At 57.1% G+C, this 18391-nt stretch overlaps 3 protein-coding genes across 10 annotated transcripts in view; 2 read left to right on the forward strand and 1 right to left on the reverse strand.

The window, feature by feature from the left end:
- Positions 1 to 18391, reverse strand: part of ACP7 (acid phosphatase 7, tartrate resistant (putative)) — a 36482-nt gene that overhangs the window by 10217 nt on the left and 7874 nt on the right. Inside the window, exons 1-2 of one of the 8 annotated variants that reach the window (XM_053268462.1) lie at positions 4252 to 4386; positions 104 to 372 (exon numbers count right to left, since the gene is read on the reverse strand). In XM_053268462.1, the coding sequence (XP_053124437.1) occupies positions 104 to 215 (112 nt within the window). In that variant the 5' untranslated portion in view covers positions 216 to 372; positions 4252 to 4386. Of the gene's footprint in view, positions 1 to 103; positions 373 to 1047; positions 3098 to 3785; positions 4027 to 4251; positions 4387 to 18391 lie in introns of those variants that run through there. The other 7 variants (XM_053268468.1, XM_053268464.1, XM_053268467.1 and 4 more) reach the window with 7 other exon arrangements.
- LOC128333227 (F-box only protein 17-like) lies at positions 6742 to 14211 on the forward strand. The gene is made up of 6 exons (XM_053268473.1): positions 6742 to 6874; positions 7369 to 7727; positions 8668 to 8779; positions 10268 to 10363; positions 11549 to 11687; positions 12483 to 14211. Exons 2-6 carry the CDS (start codon positions 7397 to 7399, stop codon positions 12630 to 12632), a joined length of 828 nt encoding a protein of 275 aa, XP_053124448.1. The 5' UTR covers positions 6742 to 6874; positions 7369 to 7396; the 3' UTR covers positions 12633 to 14211.
- Positions 14566 to 18383, forward strand: LOC128333224 (kelch-like protein 17). The gene is made up of 4 exons (XM_053268459.1): positions 14566 to 14733; positions 15869 to 15947; positions 16447 to 16674; positions 16813 to 18383. The coding sequence occupies exons 1-4, from the start codon at positions 14589 to 14591 to the stop codon at positions 18323 to 18325; spliced, it is 1965 nt and encodes a 654-aa protein (XP_053124434.1). The 5' UTR covers positions 14566 to 14588; the 3' UTR covers positions 18326 to 18383.

Genomic DNA, 18391 nt, shown 5'->3' on the forward strand with positions numbered 1-18391 from the left:
CCCCAGCAGTTTGCACCGTTTCTGTCATCACCCCAGCCTTGCTCTCCCCTTCCTCAGCCTGCCGCAGCTGTGAAGTTGTCCCTCTCTGAGCGGTGAGACTCACCTGGAGAGGAGAGGTGCACTTGCTCCGGGCGGATGAAGGCAGGCCTTTCGCACTGCAGCCAAGGGAGCAACCAGCAGAGGACACAAGCAAGCCAGGCCTCCAGGCCACGCATCGTCCCCACTGAGCGTCTCCTCCGCCAACACTGCCGAGATCCTCCCGAAACAAGCTCAGGCCCCGTCCAGAGGAGAAGTCGGGATTCCTGAGGAAGTCACTCCAGGCCTCTTTGCTAAGTCATGGGTTGAGGTGTTGCAATCAGGAAACTGGGGCTGCTGGAGGCAAGAGGCAAAGAGCTCCCGGTGACCATCGCGGACAGGGCCAGGCAATGCTGGGAGCCAGCCAAGTCCCAAGGAGAAGGCCTGGGCCAGTCCACTGTTTGCATGAGCTGGGGGGGGCAAAGACCACAACCCTCTGCACCACTGGCAACTTATTCCACATCCTACCCAACTTGTGCTCTGCTTTGGGGTTGTTTTTTAGCCCTAAAAATAGCCCCACAGGAGGAGCCACAATAACCGGAGCTGTACCTCTCAGCTGTGAATGGTCGCTTTACCAAACATCTTCCTCCTAACAAGCCTGCAGGATGGGTGGGGGGGTGTCAAAGGAGGCGCAGCTGCCTCTGCTTCCCGGCAGCAGCTCCAGTGGCTCCACTCTCTCCCCCCCAGCACATGAAGGAGAGCTGTGTGGCTGTTCCTCAGAGAGCCTGCATGGGCTGACTCATGCAGCTTTCCCTGATGAATTGCCGGCCTGCAGGGAGCACAGCTCTCATTAACTCTGAGGCTGGAGAGAGAGGAGCGACTGGAGCTGGCAGGAACCAGAGACAGGTGGGCTTCGCTGGGCACTCTCTTGGCTGCCACCCCACCTTGCACCACCCAGCTCTCCTGCCAGCCCTTCCTGGTCCCCCCTCCCCCTCCATCACCTTTCCCCCACGTGACTTCACACACACATACATTACTCTCAATAAAGTTTGTCTCCGGGCAATGAGCCGCCTGCTGCCTCTCCCTCGCCGGCAAACCCAGAACTGCAGGCCTGGGCTCACCCCTGTGCTGCAGGAAAGGAGTCCATCAAGGCAGGAGAGACTCCCTGCCGCGGGTCCAAAGTGCTCACCCACCCAGGAGGCTGCCGGCCTGCTTGTCTCTACACGAGGAGGCGGCACTGCTCCGGCCTCGCCCCTTCCCAGCAGCTGTGCAGGCGGGAGTGAGTGAAGCCAGTCACCCTATGGAGCAAGTGCGATGGGATCTCTCTTCCCGGATGCAGAGACGCCCATCTTCGTAGGAGGCTGCCTGCCTCTGGAACGGGCTGCTGCTCTGGGCTGGCCGGCCTCCGTCCAGGAGGCGCAGGCAGGACAGAAGCTCAAGGGGAGGCCTCCTCTGAGGACTGGGCATGCTTATTGTGCTTGCTATTCAGGGAGCCGCCACATTTAATTCAGAAGGGGAAAGTGTCCGTTCAAGGCTCTCAGAACTTTGGGGGACCCTGACCAGCCGAGGCGGAAGCTGCTGTGCAAGGGGACGTGGTTTCTTCGAAGTGTTGTCAGCCAGATAAGCACCACCACCAGGAGCAGCCACGGGACCAGCTTCCTGTTATTCAGGAGGAATGCTTCCTTGTTTCCTAACAGTCTCTGCTGTCTCGCCCTCTGTCCTCACACTGTTTACTGCAAGCGCCTCGGGGCAGGGAGGCCCAGTTCTTTGGTATCGTAGAGACTAATCAGTGGATTGTGGAGGGGGACTTATCAGGGCCAGACCTTTAGGAACACAGGCAGCTGCCATATGCCGAGTCAGACCATTGGTCTCTCTAGCTCAGTATCATCTACCCAGACTGGCAGCAACTTCTCCAAGGTTACGGGCAGGAGTCTCTCTCAGCCCTATCTGGAGATGCTACCAGGCAGGGAACTTGGAACCTTCTGCCTGCAAGCAGGCAGGTGCTCTTCTCAGAGCGGCCCCCTTATCCCCTGAGGGGAAGTTCTTACACTTACAGTGGTCACACATGTAGCCTCCCATTCAAATGCAAACCAGGGTGTACCCTACTTAGCTGTGGGGACAATTCCTGTAGGGAACTAATTGGGGCAGCAGCACACCCATGCCAATGAGAGTGACCCAGAAAGGGTAGTGAAGTCAGAAACACACTTCCCTTGTTAAGCCTGTTCAACAGCAGCAAGATGGGAATGGCATCAGTTGGGGATTCCCAGACCTGGTTCCTCAGACATTGTTGGACTTCAACTCCCATAAGCCTCAGCCACAATGGTCTTCCGACACCATCTGGGGTCCCAAGTTGGAGAACCCCCGAGTTGCACGATCGGCTGGGCTGGAATGGATGGATGGCGCTTGGAAGTCTAGGAGCCCACACACACCCCCGGTCTAGTCTCATGGCTGACAACTTCCTCCTGACTCTCCATGCACTCACTCTCTTATTAGAGGTCTCCAGTTTGTATCCTAGACCACGGGTCCTCAGCCTGGGGAGGCCCAAGTTGCTGAGCTACAACTGCCATCATGAGATGGGCGCTGTCCTTCAGCAACATCTGGAGGACCCCAGGCTGAGAAGCCCTGTGCTATATAATCTTCTTCTTCTTCTTTATTTGTGGGCCACCCATAAGAAATTGTACTTGGGGTGGCTCACAAACAATAAAGCAACAGTTAAGTAGAACATACATTTGACACACATTTTTTTAAAGAGTGCAATGAAATACAAAAAGCATTTTAAAAAACATTTCAAACCCCTATTTTAAAAGGCCTAGGTGAACAGAAAGGTCTTCACCTGGCGTCTAAAAGAACAAAGCGATGGTTCCAGGTGAGCCTCATTGAGGAAGCTATTCCATATAGACGGGGTGCCACCACCAAAAAGGCCCTCTCCCTAGTAGCCACCCACCTCACATCATTTGGCAAGGACACTCAGCGGAGGGCCTCTGAAGAAGATCTTGAGGATTGGGTAGGGATATATGGGGCAAGACACTGGCTCTCTCAGGTAGCCCAAGCCATTTAGGGCTTCAAAGATTAAAACCAGTACTTTGAATTGGGCCCAGAAATGGACTGGGAGCCGGTGCAGGGCATTCAGATACTTACAGTGGGATAATTGTTTATGCAAAATTCGGTATCTATAGGGACTTTATTTTCTACAAGCAAATCCACAAACAAACTCTTCAAATTTAGATACAATTTTAATATATGTAAGAGGTTTGTTTTTTGTTTTGTATTAACGTGATTGCAAAAGGGAAGGAAAAAGAACAGTTTGAAATGTGTAGGATGTCAGCTTCAAACATTATTCATTCTATTGAATAATTACCACATATGGTACATTTGAATCTGAGAAAGATCTGCTTCTTTGGGGCATTGTATCATGTTTGAATTGTTGCATGTTAAAAATCTGTTCTGAACAACAACAATCACAATCTGATGGTTATATTCAGAATACAGAAATAAACCTGCCCCCGACACACTTTGGTATATACAGTAGTTCAGCTAATTTCAGTGGCATGGAAAATTTAACATCTGCAGGTAATCAGGGAATATGACTTTTTGTAGCACAAACCAACCTGCAAACAAACTCTTCAAAATATATCACACACACACAGGAAAGAAAATAAACTCTGAATCGTGGCGCCAAGTGGCTGCGAAGTGCAGCCGATCGAGTCTGTGGCGCTTAAAGGTCTAAGACCAAGAGGAGAGACAGCCCTGCCCAGGGCGCGCTTGCTTACCTCTGGACTTCCGAGGTCCAGGCAGGCCTCCACACACCCTGGGAGGGAGCCCCCCCCTCCTTTTGAGTCTGTCCTGGGTGGTGTGGTCGCGTTAAATATGTGTTTCAAATACGATGTTTGGGGAGGGGGGCTTCAAAGGCCTTTAGGTCCGTCCAGGCTCTAAGGCGGGCCACTGTGGGAAACGGGGTGCTGGGCTGGCCCAGCAGGGGGCTGTTCTTTCTAGGGTCGGCTCTCCGCCGCCTCTGGGCTGAGGGTGCCGCCGCAGCCGCCCGCAGGCAGGCAGGCAGGCAGGCAGGCAGGCAGGCAGGCTTCTCTCTCCTCCGCCTTCGGACTCTTGCCCGGACCCAGCCCCCGCTGCGGGGCAAGCCAGGCAGGCGCCTCCGGAGCATCGCAGGGCTCCCGAGCGAGCGCCGCAGCCAGCCTCCGCGCCTCCCGGGCCGGCCGCGAACTCCGGGCAAGCACTGACCTCGCTCGCGGGCGCCTCTTCCAGTCCGCAGCTCGTGCCGCCCGCCCGCGGCGATGGGGAGCCGAGCAGGAGAGGAACAGCTGCAGCCGCCGCTGGCACTGGCAGGCCGGCACGGCGGCGGCGGCGGCTCAGCGGGGCTCGTGGGCGGCTGCTGCTGCCTGCCTGCCGCTGAGCAGCCAGAGAACCGGGAGGGCGGACTCGGCCAGCCCCTGCCCGGAGCCCTCCGTGGCGGTAGCAGGTGCGCGAGACTCGGCGGCGGCTGCAGCCCTGCTTCGTAGCCGGCTGCTGGCTCGGAATCCTCCTGCGGGTTGGTTGGGAGGCGGAGGGCGGAGGCGGGCAGAAAGAGCTGCTCGTGGAAACAGGAGGCAGGGCAGAAAGCCTGGCCTGGCCCTCTGCAGGGATTGGGCAGCGGGGCGGCAGCCGGCGGGCTGGCCGGGCGTGCAAGTGGGGACGTATAGGTGCACTCCGCATGCTGCTTGAGCTGCCATTCAGGACTGGAAAGGCAGGACCTATATTGCCCAATACACACAGACACCGGCCTGGGATTTAAAAACAGCGCTCTCTATTAGAAGGACGGGGAGGGGGGGAGGGGGGGGCGGGACACGCGTAACACCCCAACCAGCCTTCATCTCGCAGCAGGACAACAAAAAGTACCACAAACACAAGCAGAAAAGCAACAGGCTCAGCCTGGAGATTCTGGAAGGGGGAGTGCTGCACCCATTGAACTCCGGCCTGTGCCTGTCACACCCCGCTGGGACCAGAAGCGGGACAAATCCCAGCGAGGCCCATGAACTGCGCCTGCGCGCTAGCCACGCAGCAGGCTCCTTCTCGCGAGCAGGAACCACTTTCTGCTGGGCTGCTGCGAGCTACTGACCAGGTCGCAGGAGGTACAGCAGCCCTTCTGGTGACCGCGAGCCCCGCAACAGCTGGCTGGGTTCTTTTTTAAAGCCAAATTCTGGGTTACGGCCCATTTGATTCACGAGTATATCCCCGAGGTTCTAGCCAGCCTCTGCGCCTGCGGAACACACGGTCAGGGAGGGCACGTCTGGCCTGGTGTCTAACTTGCCCACGATCACAAAAACGGGAGTGTCCGTGCGCACAGCTTGTGAGAAGGAGCCTCGCGTGACTTCACAGGGTGTCCGCGGGGTCTGCCTGCGTGCCGCCGGCCCCCCAACGCAGCGCTATCCCGAGAGTCGTGTCCCGCAGGCCAGAGGATAGCAGCGGGTGTTTATTTATTTATTGTCTATTCAATTTCTAGACCGCCCTTCCAAACATGGCTCAGGGCGGTTTACACAGAGAAATGACAAACAAATAAGGTGGCTCCCTGTCCCCAAAGGGCTCACATTCGAAACAGAAACTAGACACCACCAGCAAGTCACTGGAGGGCTGCTGTGCTGGGGGTGGAGAGGGCCAGTTACTCTCCCGCTGCTCAATCAAGAGAATCACCACGTTAATTGGCGCCCCTTTGCCAAGTCAGCAGGGCTTAATTATGATCTCAAAGGATTTCTAATAATGCACGTTGAGCCTGCAGGAACCGAAACTCTTAGAATGGCTGTCAGCAAGAACTTTCTAACTTTCTGTTGCGTGCAAACTGGACCCACACGCGGCCGCCCCGCTCGAGGGGGCACCGCCTTGGACCCCCTCCCGAACAGCCACCTGCCTGTGCAGCAGCAGCAGCCCGTTCCAAGGCCAGTCAGTGGAGCGCGAGACGGAGCCGGGCTGCCTGGAGGGGCCCCCGCCGAAGGGTCTTTCCTGTAGCAGCAGCAACGGGGCGGGGGATGTTTCGGGGCGGGGGGGGCGTTCTTTCGGCCAGGAAGCCAGCAGCTCTGCCTCGAATCCACCGCGAGCGGAGGAACTTAGGAAGCGCCTCGCCTCGCCTCTCCTCGCTCTCGCTGCTGCGGCGGCGCTCAGCGTGAGATTTCTCGTCCGTGGGCAGCAGCAGCGACAGCGGTGGCGGCCCCTTCCTCCACCGGAGATCAGAAAATGGCTCCCCGCTGCTGCTGCTGCCGCCAGCTCGGAAACGGCCGCGCGGGCTGGGCCGTCCCTCTGGCCTGGCTTGCTCTCTGCGCTCCCTCCCCCGCGCGGCGCTTCTCGCTCCCGCTGCACGCAGCCCGCCGCCGGCTCTCTCCGCACGCACAGACGGCGGGGTGCGCGCCAGTAAGGAACCGGGAAGGCCCGAGCCTCGCCTCGCCTGCAGTGCCGGCCCTTTGGAGCCTCGCCTGCCTCTGCCTCCCCGCGGCCAGCCCAGCTCTGCCCTCCTCCTCCGCTGCTGCTGCAGACCGAGCTGGGCGCCGCCTCCTCCTGCCTGGGGAGCGCAGGCAGCAGCAGGCCCCCCGGCGGCCATCAGTGACTCGCCTTCGGGTGCCGCCGCGGAACTCCGGGTGGCGGCGGCTGCTGCTGCTGCTGCTGCTGCTGCCCCTTCCTCCGAGACGGCCTGACGAGCAGGCTCCGCTTCCAGACGCGGCCCGCCCGCCGCGGGTGTGTTTCCTCCCAAAGCCAGAGGAGCGGCCTTGCCAGCCCCAAGAAGGCGAGGAGCCCCCAGGCGGGGGCGGGGTGCAAAGGGGCAGAGAGAGGCCCGGCCAGCGTGGAGGAAGGGCTAAAGCGCCGCCGCCGCCTCCTCGGTGTAAGCATCATCATCCTGCTTGTGCAGCAGCAGCTGCTGGAAAAAGAGGCTGTTGTGCTCTCAACTCGCGGCGGGCGGGCGGAGCAAAACACACGAACTTCCGAAAGTGAAACGAATCTAGGCACCCCCCCCCCCGCCCGGGTTCCTTCCCATCCGGCCTCTTTCCCCGCGTCCAGCGCCCGCGTCGTGAGAGGGGAATGCGGTTGGGGCTTCCCAGCTCTGGCAGCTCGTCATCTGTTCAATTCCGTCTCTCGGCCACGGGAGGAGCAGAATCTGCCCAGGGAGGCTGCTTGGGAGGCTCCCCTGCCCCGACTTTACTCCAGGCAGCACAGCAAGGAAGGGGGGCGAGTTCTCTCCCTCCGGAGTATGGGGACCGGGGTTAGAACTCCCGCAAGGAAGAGGTCATGAGTGAGAGCAGAAGGAGGGCCAGAAGAGGGAGCCCCTCTGACTCTGACGCAAGACCCGTCCCAAGGAGCCCCCTTTCCTCCTTTTAGGCCATTGGTGGTCACAGAGTCTCTGGAGATGGGACAGCTGCACAGCAGCAGAAGGGCCCGTGTGGACCTGCCGTGCCTGGTGGACCTGAGCCCCATGCCGGATGAACTGGTGGTGCAGATCCTGAGCTGGGTGCCCGGCCGGACCCTGGTGACCCGCTGCCGCCTGGTGTGCCGTCAGTGGAGGGACCTCATTGACAGCCCCACCCTCTGGAAGCTTCTGCTGAAGAGGAAACCACCTCAGCCCGGGGTGCGGGAAGCGCTCCTGGAGGCCTCCAGCCACATCCCCCAAATGGAGTGGAGCCGGGTGGTTCTCCTGGAGCCCTTTGGGCGCAACCTGATCAAAAACCCCTGTGGGAGAGGTGAGGAGAGGCAGAGGGGAAAGAAGGGCGACCTCCCCAAAGATCCCAACGGAAAGGTGGCGGGGCTCAGTAGGCTTGCCTGGGACTCCTACCCCCCTGGGCCTGGAAGCCCTTGTCCTTTAATCACAGATGTGTAGGGGCTGGTTGTGGCAACCCAGTGGAGTGAGGAAATAAACTCTGCGTATGCTCAGAGACACTCCATCAACCCTTGCCTCTTTGCACAGCTGAGTGCAGTCCCTGGAAATGGTTATCCTGGAGGGGAGCAGGGCTGAAGACCTTGGAGAGAGGGGTGAGCAGTGATCTGGTTAAGATCGCGTCCTTCTCAAAAACCTTGTGTACTTGTCATGAGGAAATCAGCATCACTTCCCATTCTGTTTCTGCTTGCATGTTCTTGCCTGTTCTTTTTATTTCCCCTTTATTTCGACAAAGCTAAACCGCCTGGAGCCATTTTTGGGAGGGCGGTATATAAATAAATAAATGAATGAAATAAAGCTCCTGTCCTTTGGTTTCCCTTTCCCTTTCAGTTGAACGGCTCGCTGCCAATAAGACCTCTCTGCCCAAGAAATTGTGTCAGGACTATTCTAGAGGGCTTTGCCTTTTTCCAGGCCATGTGCCCAGAGCTGCTCCTACCCCAGACTCCAGGGCCTCCACAGCCCCTGCCCCCCCATCCTCTTTAGTCTGTCCTGAGTGATGTGGTTGCCCAGTAGAGCTTGATGATGCTAAATTGGCAGGGGGAGGGGGCCTCCAACGGCCTTGAGGTCCAGGCTCCAAAATGGCCTAGGTGCACCTCTACTACATGTGACCCTTTTAAAAGAGCAGAGATGTTAGCCTGATGCAGCCCACCCTAAGCAGAAGGACATGGAGCAAAGCCGGACGACCTCTGGATTCCGAGACACGCGTGCCACGTGTCCTCCTGACCCCCTCTGTCTCTTGTCCACAGAACGGTTCCAACACTGGACCATCCATCATGGCGGGAACGGATGGGAAGTGGAAGGCAACAGGCACCATCTGGAAGGAGCCGAGGCCCAGACCTGTTTTGTCTCCTCATATTCGTGAGTCAGTTGTGGGAGGCTTTTGTTGCCTTGCTTCCTCTGTTGTTGAGGAGGCTAGAAGACATTCTGGTCCATGACACTCTTTGGACGGAGGCTCAGCCCAGCAGCCGTGCCCCTGCCTTGCATGTCCAAGGTCCTGGGTTCCGTTTCTGGCATCTCCACGTAGGGCTGGGAAAGACCCTCGTCGGAAACCCAGGAGAAGTGCTGTCAGTCAGCCTAGAAAAGCCCAAGCTGGATGGACCAAGGATCTCAGGCAGTGCCCTATATATTTCTTTCCCCCCCTGGAGGACTGCTGGTCAGTCAGGGCCAAGGAGGTGGGGGCTTGGCTGGGGGTCCCCTGCCTCCACTGACCTCTCACTTCACCTGGGGCTCCACTGCCATCCTGGCAGGCAGGATGGGGTCAGCCCTCCCTCCTTTGCGGGGGCCCTTCTGTCCTTTACTCCATCTCCTCCCTCGGCCACACACCCCGGCCGCAGACTAGAAATCTGTCCCACTGAGCCGTGTGTGGCTTCTGAAGTTTTGAGACGCTAATGAGCCACCCCTTGGGGTCAGTTTTTTCCGTTCTCCCCCTGAGCCCTCCAGCAACTCCCAGGGCCACTGGGGTGCCGCTCCCCTCCTGTCCCTGCCTGGGGAGTGACAGAGAGCCACGCCACTCTGGATAAAGCACCAAGGTGGTTGTCTGGAGTGTGTTAAAACCTTTCTCTTTTTTTGCACAGAGCTACAACCCAGCACAGCTCTGAGCCATGAACACAGACCGAATCTCAGCCGAACTGAACCGACTGACCTTAACTGTCACGGACTCCCTCTCAGCCCTTCGGCATCCTCGGTCACCAGAGGGCTTTGAGTGCCTCCATTCCCTTCCACACAAAACTCCCAACAGAACTTTAAACCAGATCACAGGCATAAATACAGACCACACAAGCCCCCATTTGGTCACACTGCCCTCCCCTTAAAGACTGAGCAAGCCAGCCACCAGCTTGGACAAATCCGTGGAGGACAGGCCTATCCATGGCTCCTGGTCTGGTGGCTGTGGGCCACCCCCAGCCTCAGAGGCCTCTCAATCCCAGTGGCAGGGGAGCCACAGCAGCAGGAGAGGGGGCCTGCCCCTCTCAGCTCTTGCCTGTGGGCTCCCCAGAGGCATCTGGTGGGCCACTGGGGGGGGAACAGGATGCTGGACTGGATGGGCTTCCTTAAAGGGCCTGACCCCACAGCAGGGCTGTTTTTATGAGCCAAGCAGTTCAAGGGGGGAGCTCTGTTTCTCGGGGGGAGGAGGGTGCCTCTCCCCACCTGCCGCTAGCCTAGTGCCTGGCCTGAGAGCCCCCCACCTGCCTGGGAGTGCCCATTCTAGCCTTCGCCTTGGCCAGCAAAATGCAGCCAGTGGAGGCAATCGTGCCCTGGATGGACCAAGGTCTGGCTTGGGATGGGGCAGGCACGGGTCTTCCATGCATCTGCACTGATCTCGTGCCGCCCCTTCTCTTCTCCCCGCAGCTCTTGTACCAAATCGCAGGTGGTGGATCTGCTGCGGGAAGGCTTGTGGGAGGACCTGTTGGACACCTGCCAACCTGATATTTGTGTCTCTGACTGGTAAGTTCTGCTCCTCTCCAGCCTGCCTGCACAGTGTATTTGGGGGGGGGGGGAGGGAGAGACCTCCTGGCCTGCCAAGGGCCATACCGCAGGGCAGTTCTCCGGAGGATGACTCCCAGGTCACAAGCCCTGCGCGCTCCAGACTGGCCATCGTGCGAATTCTACAGGCAAGTTAGGAGGAGGGGGAGACGATCCTCTGGGAGCTGAGGACAGAGGTGGGAGGCACCTCTGGGGAGTCCTTTCGCTCCCCCCGGAGCTGCAGACAAGTTTTGGGTTCGCTGCTGCCGCCCGCCGCCTCCTCCGTACCCAGCCCACGCACCAGCATTTCCCCCTTCTCCTGCCTTGCTTGTAGCATTCTCACGATGGCCAGCTGGGCAGGTGCGTGGCTCCCGAACTCAGGCATGAGGACAGCCCTTCTCAGGGGCCAGAAAGAGAAATCTCACCCCAAGCTGCATTTCCTCCCACCTTTCCAAAGAGCAGCCACTCAGGCCGTTCACCCAGTTGTAATTAGGGTGGGATGAGTGTCCTGCCCTCGTCCGGGAGTTCTGCACGCTCCTGGAGGGGGATCCCGGGCCCTATCCAGCCCAAGCCCAGCATCCCTCCAGTGGCTGTTGCTGGTGTTTGTCTTGTGTTTCTTTTTAGATTGGGAGCCCTTTGGGGACAGGGAGCCATCTTCCTTATTTTTTCTCTCTCTTTGTAAACCACTTTGGGAACTTTTGTTGAAAAGCAGTATATAAATATCCGTTGTTGTTGTTGTTTTGTGGTTGTGTGAAAGGGAAAGAGCGGAACTGGGTCGGTTGGTGCTCTCGTCTCCAGCACTTTCCTGGGGTAGAAGGCATCGCTATCAGACCCAGCTCTTCTGCCACTCAGGCCTTGCTGTTTCCCTCACACACCATAACAAAACGGGAGTGTGCACAGCTCTCAAACTGGGCCTACCCTAATTATGGTGGTGTGAACCGCCTTACTGTGTTTCTTCCACCCCAACACGGACAGTGCCTAGATCCGTGTTGGGGCTAAACCGTAAGGAGTAGGATTGTAATTATTGCTGCTATGAAGAACAGGAGTCCTCACCCTGGTCCTCTGATGCTGTTGGACTACAACTCCCATCATCCCCAGCCACTGTGAGGTGCAGTCCACGTGGTCCTTTGCTAAGCTGTACCCTGACTTCTCCTCCATTCTCTACAGGTGGGGGGCCAGAGAGGATTGTGGCTGCATGTACAAGATGCGTGTCAGCCTCTTGGCAAAGGACAAGAGATCGGTTATTGCTGAGTTCATGGCAGAGCCAGACCCCATCCCACAATGGAACAGTGCAGAATATCAGCAGGTGCTTTGGCCACGGCCACCTCTTTGTGTTGAGTGTTCTACACGTTTGGCACCCAGAGGCTGCCGAAGGGACCCGTCCACCCAAAAGCAGGTCCCAGGGCAAAAACTGGGAGGAGGGAGGGGCTATGTGTGTGCTAAGGAGGCAGCGTGCCCTGGTTTCAGGCAAAAATCCAAGTGCAAGCAAGGTTGCATTAAGTTGCTTAATCGAATAATTGTAATCAATTAAAATGTGGTGGCACAGCCAGAGCTCCTCAGAACTGATATGCTGGGTTGGCTTTTCAGTGGCAATGGAAGACAAGTTCTGTTTTGGAGCTCTCTCGCTCTCTCTGTGGCTGAATGCTGTGGGTCCCCACCCCACCCTTTTTGGGGGGTACTGTAAAATTGGCACATTCCTCTCTCATTAATAATTGTAATTAACAAATCAATGCATCGATCTAGCTGTTAACTCATAAGTCGGTTGTATCTTCAGTAATGAGTCTACCAATGACTTCTGAATTTTCATATATATATATATATATATATATATATATATATATCTATCTCCCCTTCTGAATGTCCATAACTTCTGATGTCTTGCTAAAGGCCATCACTTCACCTCTCTTTGAACTGTGCCTCCGGGTCTGTCAACCTTCCTCCAAAGCTGAGCACCTGGAATTCTTGCCTCCCTGAGGAAGGGGAGCCTCCTCTCTCCCACCCTGGGCAGTCCCGCCTTCCTCACCTCTGTTGTGGTTACTTTAATGGAGATTGCCACATCCACATGGCCGCAAGGCCTGCCACTTTCCCTTTTCTGTTGCAGGTATCCCACGTATTCAGAAGTTATGGACCTGGAGTTCGCTACGTACATTTCTTTCACGAAGGGCAAGACACACAATTCTGGGCAGGACATTATGGAGCACGTGTGACCAACTCCACAGTCCTGGTGAAAGCCTCGCGGCACCCTCTGTAATCTCCATGTGGGATGGTATTTCACTTCCACCAGCTTCCTGGAGCAAACCGCTCCAGATGAGGAAGGCCTGGCACCCAGTCTCATCTTCGACATATTATTTCTGGAGAGGTGAAATGAAAGGACAGTGCAGCTTCGTCTGAGGATCGCTTCAGAGGGACAGAGAACCAGACATGGATAGAATGATTTCTGCTTGAATAAAAATAAGGGACTGAAGGATGATTTTATGACAACAGATTTCTCCTCCATTAATTTGTCCAGTCCCTGCTTAAAGCCATCTAAGCATCTTCTGGTAAACAGAAACTGACTAGAGTTCTGGAATAAAGATTTAATAGCAATCAGTGAGTGAAATGCAGCTTCCAGCCCTCGGCTCCACTGAAAACTCCTGTGCCCAGCCGCTGCCTCTCCGTCAACCGCACGCAACTCCTCCTGTCCCCAGACCCTGCAGTGCTGCGTGAGGTTCTCACACGGGCGCTTTACTCCTTCTCGGGAGCTGCAGACATCCTGTTGCTTGCATCTCCCCTCTTGTAGTTGTGAAATGCCATAACACCATGAGGGGGGGAAGGGAAAGGAGGGGTCCACTGGGGCAGTCAGTCCACAGCAGACATGTTGCACTTGCAAATAAGCAGCGGCACTATGTGATAGAACAGGCCCAGAGACAGGAGTTAAGCCATTCAAATGTCATAATCGGTAGAGGTTGCCGGTTCAAATCCCCGCTGGTCTGTTTCCCAGACTATGGGAAGCACCTCTATTGGGCAGCAGCGATATAGGAAGGTGCTGAAAAGGCATCATCATCTCATACTGCACGGGAGGAGGCAATGGTAAACCCCTCCTGTAGTTGACCAAAGACAACCACAGGTCGCCAGGAGTCGACACCAACTTGACGGCACAACTTTACCTTTACTTTTTTATTTTCAAGAGATTTCTCTTTCTGAAGGTGGGGAGTAGAGGGGCAGATTTCACCAGCCCTGACAGAAATTCTTCTCAGCTGCTACTAGGGCAAAAGGCAAAAAGAGCAGGAAACAGGCACCATTCTCCAGCCCCCCTCTGCACAATTGCCCCACTCCCCTTTTTAAAGGCAATTTTTTAAAAAATGAGAAAAATCAAAACCAATTTAATTTTTGAAAATTGCAATAAATTTGGTTTTGGAGAAGTTATTAATAAATTATTATATCAGCAACCCATGGCTAAAATTAGTCAATGGAGTATTACCGGAACCTATTGAATTAAAAAGTGGTGTGTGGCAAGGATGTCCTCTGTCCCCTCTTCTGTTTAACTGGTATATTGAAATAATGGCGATAGCAGTGTGCCGTGAAGAAAAGGTATTGGGGATTAAAACATCAACAAAAGAGCACAAGCTAGCTTTACTCTCTGTCTTTCCATTCGGCCAAATAGGAATTTCAAGCCTTGATTTCTATGAGCAGATTTCAGCAACAAACAAAAAAACAGGGGACTTGTAATCACTTCTGGTGAGAACAGAACTTTTTTTTTCCCTTCAAGGAGACATCCCCGTTGTATACCTACACCCAGTCCTGAGAAGGTACTTTAATAAAGATTTGAGGGGAAATACGTTTTAAAAGGATTTTTGGCTCATGGAATTATTTCACCCAGTTGAAGCAAGAGGTTGGCTTGAGAGCCGTAAACGTCCAGCTGGTCCTGAGGGCTCCCACAGGAGGAAGCACCCATAAGCACCCACACTTGCTGCCACCGCCGCCTCCTCCAGCCAGCTGCCAAATATTGGAATGTAACCAAATACAGAGGTCTGTGCTACCCCGAAAACCCAGGGAGCCAAGCCAGACCCCTCTATCCCCCACACCCGCTGCCTGGCCTGAGGAGGAGGCCCAGGCACCATGGCGACCATTGTGCTGGTGGTGGTGATGGCTGCCCTGGGGGCCCCGGGGGCCCCTACTTAAAGGCTGCGCTTAAGGGAGCTCTGGAGGGGATGACCAGCAGAGGCCGATGGAAGTGCCCTCTGGGTCAGCTGAAAACCAGTCAGCGGCCCACGACGGCCCCTGGGCTCTCGACCTACCAAGTCTTGCAGAAATCACTGGAAAGGACGATGAGCCAGAAACATCGGTATCCCTGAAATCCTGCTTCAGCGAGGGTGAGTCTTGGCCTCACCCTTGACAGGACAGAGCCCGTCAAGGCAATCCAGTGCTGCCCAGGGCTCACCCCTGCAATTACCTGGCAGGAAGAAGCCCCTGAAGTTGGGGAGGAGAACTGGCCTGGTAGTAGCAAGCATGGCTTGTCCCCTGAGCTAAGCAGGGTCTGCCCTGGTGGTTGCATATGAAAGCGAGACTAGAAGTGTGAGCAGCACTGGAAGAGATTCCCCTTAGTAGGGGATGATGGGGCCGCTCTGGAAAAAGCAGAAGGTTCCAAGTTCCCTCCCTGGCAGCATCTCCAAGAGAGGGCTGAGAGAGACTCCTGCCTGCAACCTCGGAGAGGCCGCTGCCAGTCTGTGAAGACAAGACTGAGCTAGATGGACCAAGGGTCTGACTCAGTCTATGGCAGCTTCCTCTGTTCCTAACTGTGAATTGCCTGCCTTTCTGCCCTTGCCTGCCTCTTCCGTGCTGCAGAGCAGGCTGCAACTTCCCGCCAGCTCCTAGACTCCAGCACAGCTGCCCGTGTCCCTGGCTGGGTCCTGGCAAACATGGCGGGATTTTCTGCCAAGATGGAAACCGAAGTGGGGGCACCAAAGGAGGCTGCTCAGGTTGCTCCCCTCTCTCCCGCCCTGCCTGAGAGTTGTGCTGCCTGCAGGCTGGCCATGATCTACCTGACAAATGGCCAGCCTGCAGGCAGCCGGGGGTGGGGGGATGGGGGGAGAAGAAGAGCCTCCTCCATGGGCACTCGCTCCCCTGGCTCATGAAGGAGACGGCAAGGTCTGAAGCCTCTGGCATCCGTCTGCACCACCTAGAAGGGGGAGCGGTGAAGGCGTGCCCTCTGATCCAATGACGCCCAGATTCTCTTGGGATAAGGGCTTGCTACACTTCTTCTCCTGGCAAGGGCACCCCACACGGGAACCCCTGTGCCCCTTGGCAAGCTGCCCTTCCCCTTGAGGGGGCAGCAGGGGCAGAGCCAGGGGAGGGGGGCTGTGTTTGCCCCTCAGAGTGAGGGAGAGAATGAAGAAAAGAGGGAGGGTGGAGCTGGGGAGCCCTTTGAACTGCTCTGCTCAATTATTGCTCCGCCCCTGGGTGGCAGACAGGTGAGAGCGACATCAGCAGCTTGCATTTCCCTCCCAGGTCTGAAGGTGCTGCATGAGACAGAGGAGCTCTGCAATGCCACCCTGGTGGCCGGAGGGAAGAGGTTTCCATGCAACAGGTGAGTCCCCCCCCCCTGCCCCCACCAGTCAGAGCCCAGCATTTAGCAAAGGATGCCAGAGGGCCTTTTCCCGGCTGGGCACACAAATCCTTGATGAAATGATCTGCAAACGTGTAGGCCCAGGTGGGCAAACCTGGCCCCCCAGCTGCAGTTGAACTACAGCTGCCATCTTCCTCAGTCACAATAAAACGTTGCTGGGGATGATGGGAACTGTAGTTCAGTGACAGTTGGAGGGCCAAGTCTGCCCACCCCGGTGTAGGCAGAAGGCAGTTCCCTATTTCCAAGATGGAGAATAGAGGGTTTGGTTTTTTTTAATCGCCTCTTTTAAGGGGAGGGGGCTGCATCTCAGCTGCAGAGCACCTGCTGGGCATGAAGAAGATCCTGGCTTCGGTTCCGGGAATCTCTTGGAAGAATGACCTTGGTGGACCCATGCTCTGACCCAGCACATGGCAGCTTCAGATGTGCCCAGCCAATCTGACAATCTCCCCTCTCCTCACAGGGCACTGCTGGCCTCCATCAGCCCTTACTTTGAGGCTGTGTTCACGGGTGGCTTCAAGGAGTCCAGGGATGGGGAAGTTTTCCTGAAGGAGATGGATCCCTCTATCCTCCAGAAGCTGCTAGCTTACCTCTACTCGGGGGAGCTGGACCTCACTTTGGAGACTGCAGAAGACCTCTTCGCGGCAGCCAGCCGACTCCAGCTGAAGCCAGCGCTGGCACTGATCAGCAGGTAGCCCAAGGGGACGACTCGCCTCTCTCAGGTGCCCCCCAGCTTCCGCTTTAAGGGACCGGGTTATACGTGGTGGAAATGGCTCCTCCTCCTGTGTTCCACCCAGTGACGCCTTTTCTTCCCATGTCTCCCTGGCAGGTTTCTGATGGAAAGGATCTCCATGGAGAACTGCCTCCACCTCTACATGCTGGCTCGCGACCACAATGACCCCCCTTTGATGCGTGCCACCCTGCGCTACCTGGGCCTCCATTTTGGACTCCTCTCCGAGCACAAGGACTTCTCCCGCCTCGATCTCAGCGCTCTGACCTGCATCATCTCTTCCGACCACCTGGCCGTGACCTCCGAAATGGACGTCTACCAGGCCGTGCGGCGCTGGGCAAATGCCGTCCCCGCCGAACGCCTTTCAGCCCTCAGGACACTGCTGCAGCACGTGCGCTTCCCGCTCCTGACTCACAAGGAGGCCGCCCAGCTGCAGGCCGACGCAGAGACCCTCGACCAGCCGGTGGAGCTGCGGTGGGAGGACCTCGACGGGCCCCGGCGGCTGCAGCTGAGCAGAGGCCTCCGAGAGGGCATGTGCCACGAGAAGATCGTCTGCATCAAGGTGCCTCGCTTGAGGGACATCCTCTCGGCCAGCGAAGACATGGACTGCTACATGGAGTGCTTGAATCCCGCGACGGGGTCGCGGACGAAGCTGCCCCCTCTCGAGCTGGTGGCCCTCCCCGGCTGCTCAGCCCTGGAACACAGGCTCTACATCTCGGGAGGAAAGCACCCCGACGGCTCCTACTCCCGGGCCCTGCACGAGTACAACTCCCTGGCCGACCGCTGGACCCAGCTCCCCGCCATGGCCACCCCCCGCTCCGTCCACATGTTCCTGACTTGCAAGCAGAAGCTGTTTGCCCTGAGCGGCTGGAACGACACCGGCCCCCTCATCTCCGCAGAGAGCTTCGACTTGGCCCAGCAGACGTGGGCCCCCATAGCCAGCCTGCCCCTCGTGCTGCGCTTCTGCGCTTCCGCCCCGTATAAGAACAAGCTCTACCTGATCGGAGGGGATGCCGACTCCGAGGAGGTGGTCTACCAGGGCATCCTGATCTACGACGTCCACCTGGACAGCTGGGCCCAGGTGCCGCTGCAGTTCAGCCTCCACGGTGCAGCTGCCGTCACCCTGGAGACCGGGATCTGTGTCATTGGGGGCTTCTCCTTCCGGAAAGTCACCCACTCGCACCCCAAAAGGAGCTTCAGCCACCTGCTGCCTCCCAACGATTTCTCCTCCAACTGTTTCCTCATGCTGGAGTCCGGCGAGGTGAGCGAGGCGGTGGCGATTCCCTCCCTGCCCCTGCCTCTGGCTTTTGCCGGGGCCACGTGCTGGCGGAGGAAGATCTATGTGATGGGCGGCGTCTGCACCTCCAGGATGCACGACGCCATTTACCACTGGGAGCCCGGGGAGGCCGCCTGGACCCAGTACCCGGAGCACCTCACCGGCCAGGGAGCCATCGTGCGGCGAGTGCTGAAGTGCGTGACCCTGAAAATGGTCCGGCCAAACATGAGGGCCCTCGTGCAGGATGCTTCTTCCAGCCGGGTGGCTGTGGGGCTAGTGGATGCAGAGGCCCCCCTCGACGAGGGCCGGAAGGGCCCCCAGATTCACCTCCCTTGACCTCCCTGGGAGTAGAAACACCATGAAAAGCTGAATAAAGGGAAGAGATGTTTTAAGATGGACAGA

This window comes from Hemicordylus capensis, chromosome 7, assembly GCF_027244095.1.
Source record: "Hemicordylus capensis ecotype Gifberg chromosome 7, rHemCap1.1.pri, whole genome shotgun sequence".
In the NCBI taxonomy this organism is placed as follows: Eukaryota; Metazoa; Chordata; class Lepidosauria; order Squamata; family Cordylidae; genus Hemicordylus; species Hemicordylus capensis.

Excerpts from the sequence above, each read along its gene's own strand:
- LOC128333227 (XM_053268473.1), top strand. The coding sequence starts at position 7,397 with ATGGGACAGCTGCACAGCAGCAGAAGGGCCCGTGTGGACCTGCCGTGC. Across the intron at positions 7,728-8,667 it reads CAAAAACCCCTGTGGGAGAG|AACGGTTCCAACACTGGACC; the intron begins GTGAGGAGAGGC and ends TCTTGTCCACAG. Across the intron at positions 10,364-11,548 it reads GATATTTGTGTCTCTGACTG|GTGGGGGGCCAGAGAGGATT; the intron begins GTAAGTTCTGCT and ends CATTCTCTACAG.
- LOC128333224 (XM_053268459.1), top strand. The coding sequence starts at position 14,589 with ATGGAAGTGCCCTCTGGGTCAGCTGAAAACCAGTCAGCGGCCCACGAC. Across the intron at positions 15,948-16,446 it reads AAGAGGTTTCCATGCAACAG|GGCACTGCTGGCCTCCATCA; the intron begins GTGAGTCCCCCC and ends CTCTCCTCACAG. Across the intron at positions 16,675-16,812 it reads GCGCTGGCACTGATCAGCAG|GTTTCTGATGGAAAGGATCT; the intron begins GTAGCCCAAGGG and ends TCTCCCTGGCAG.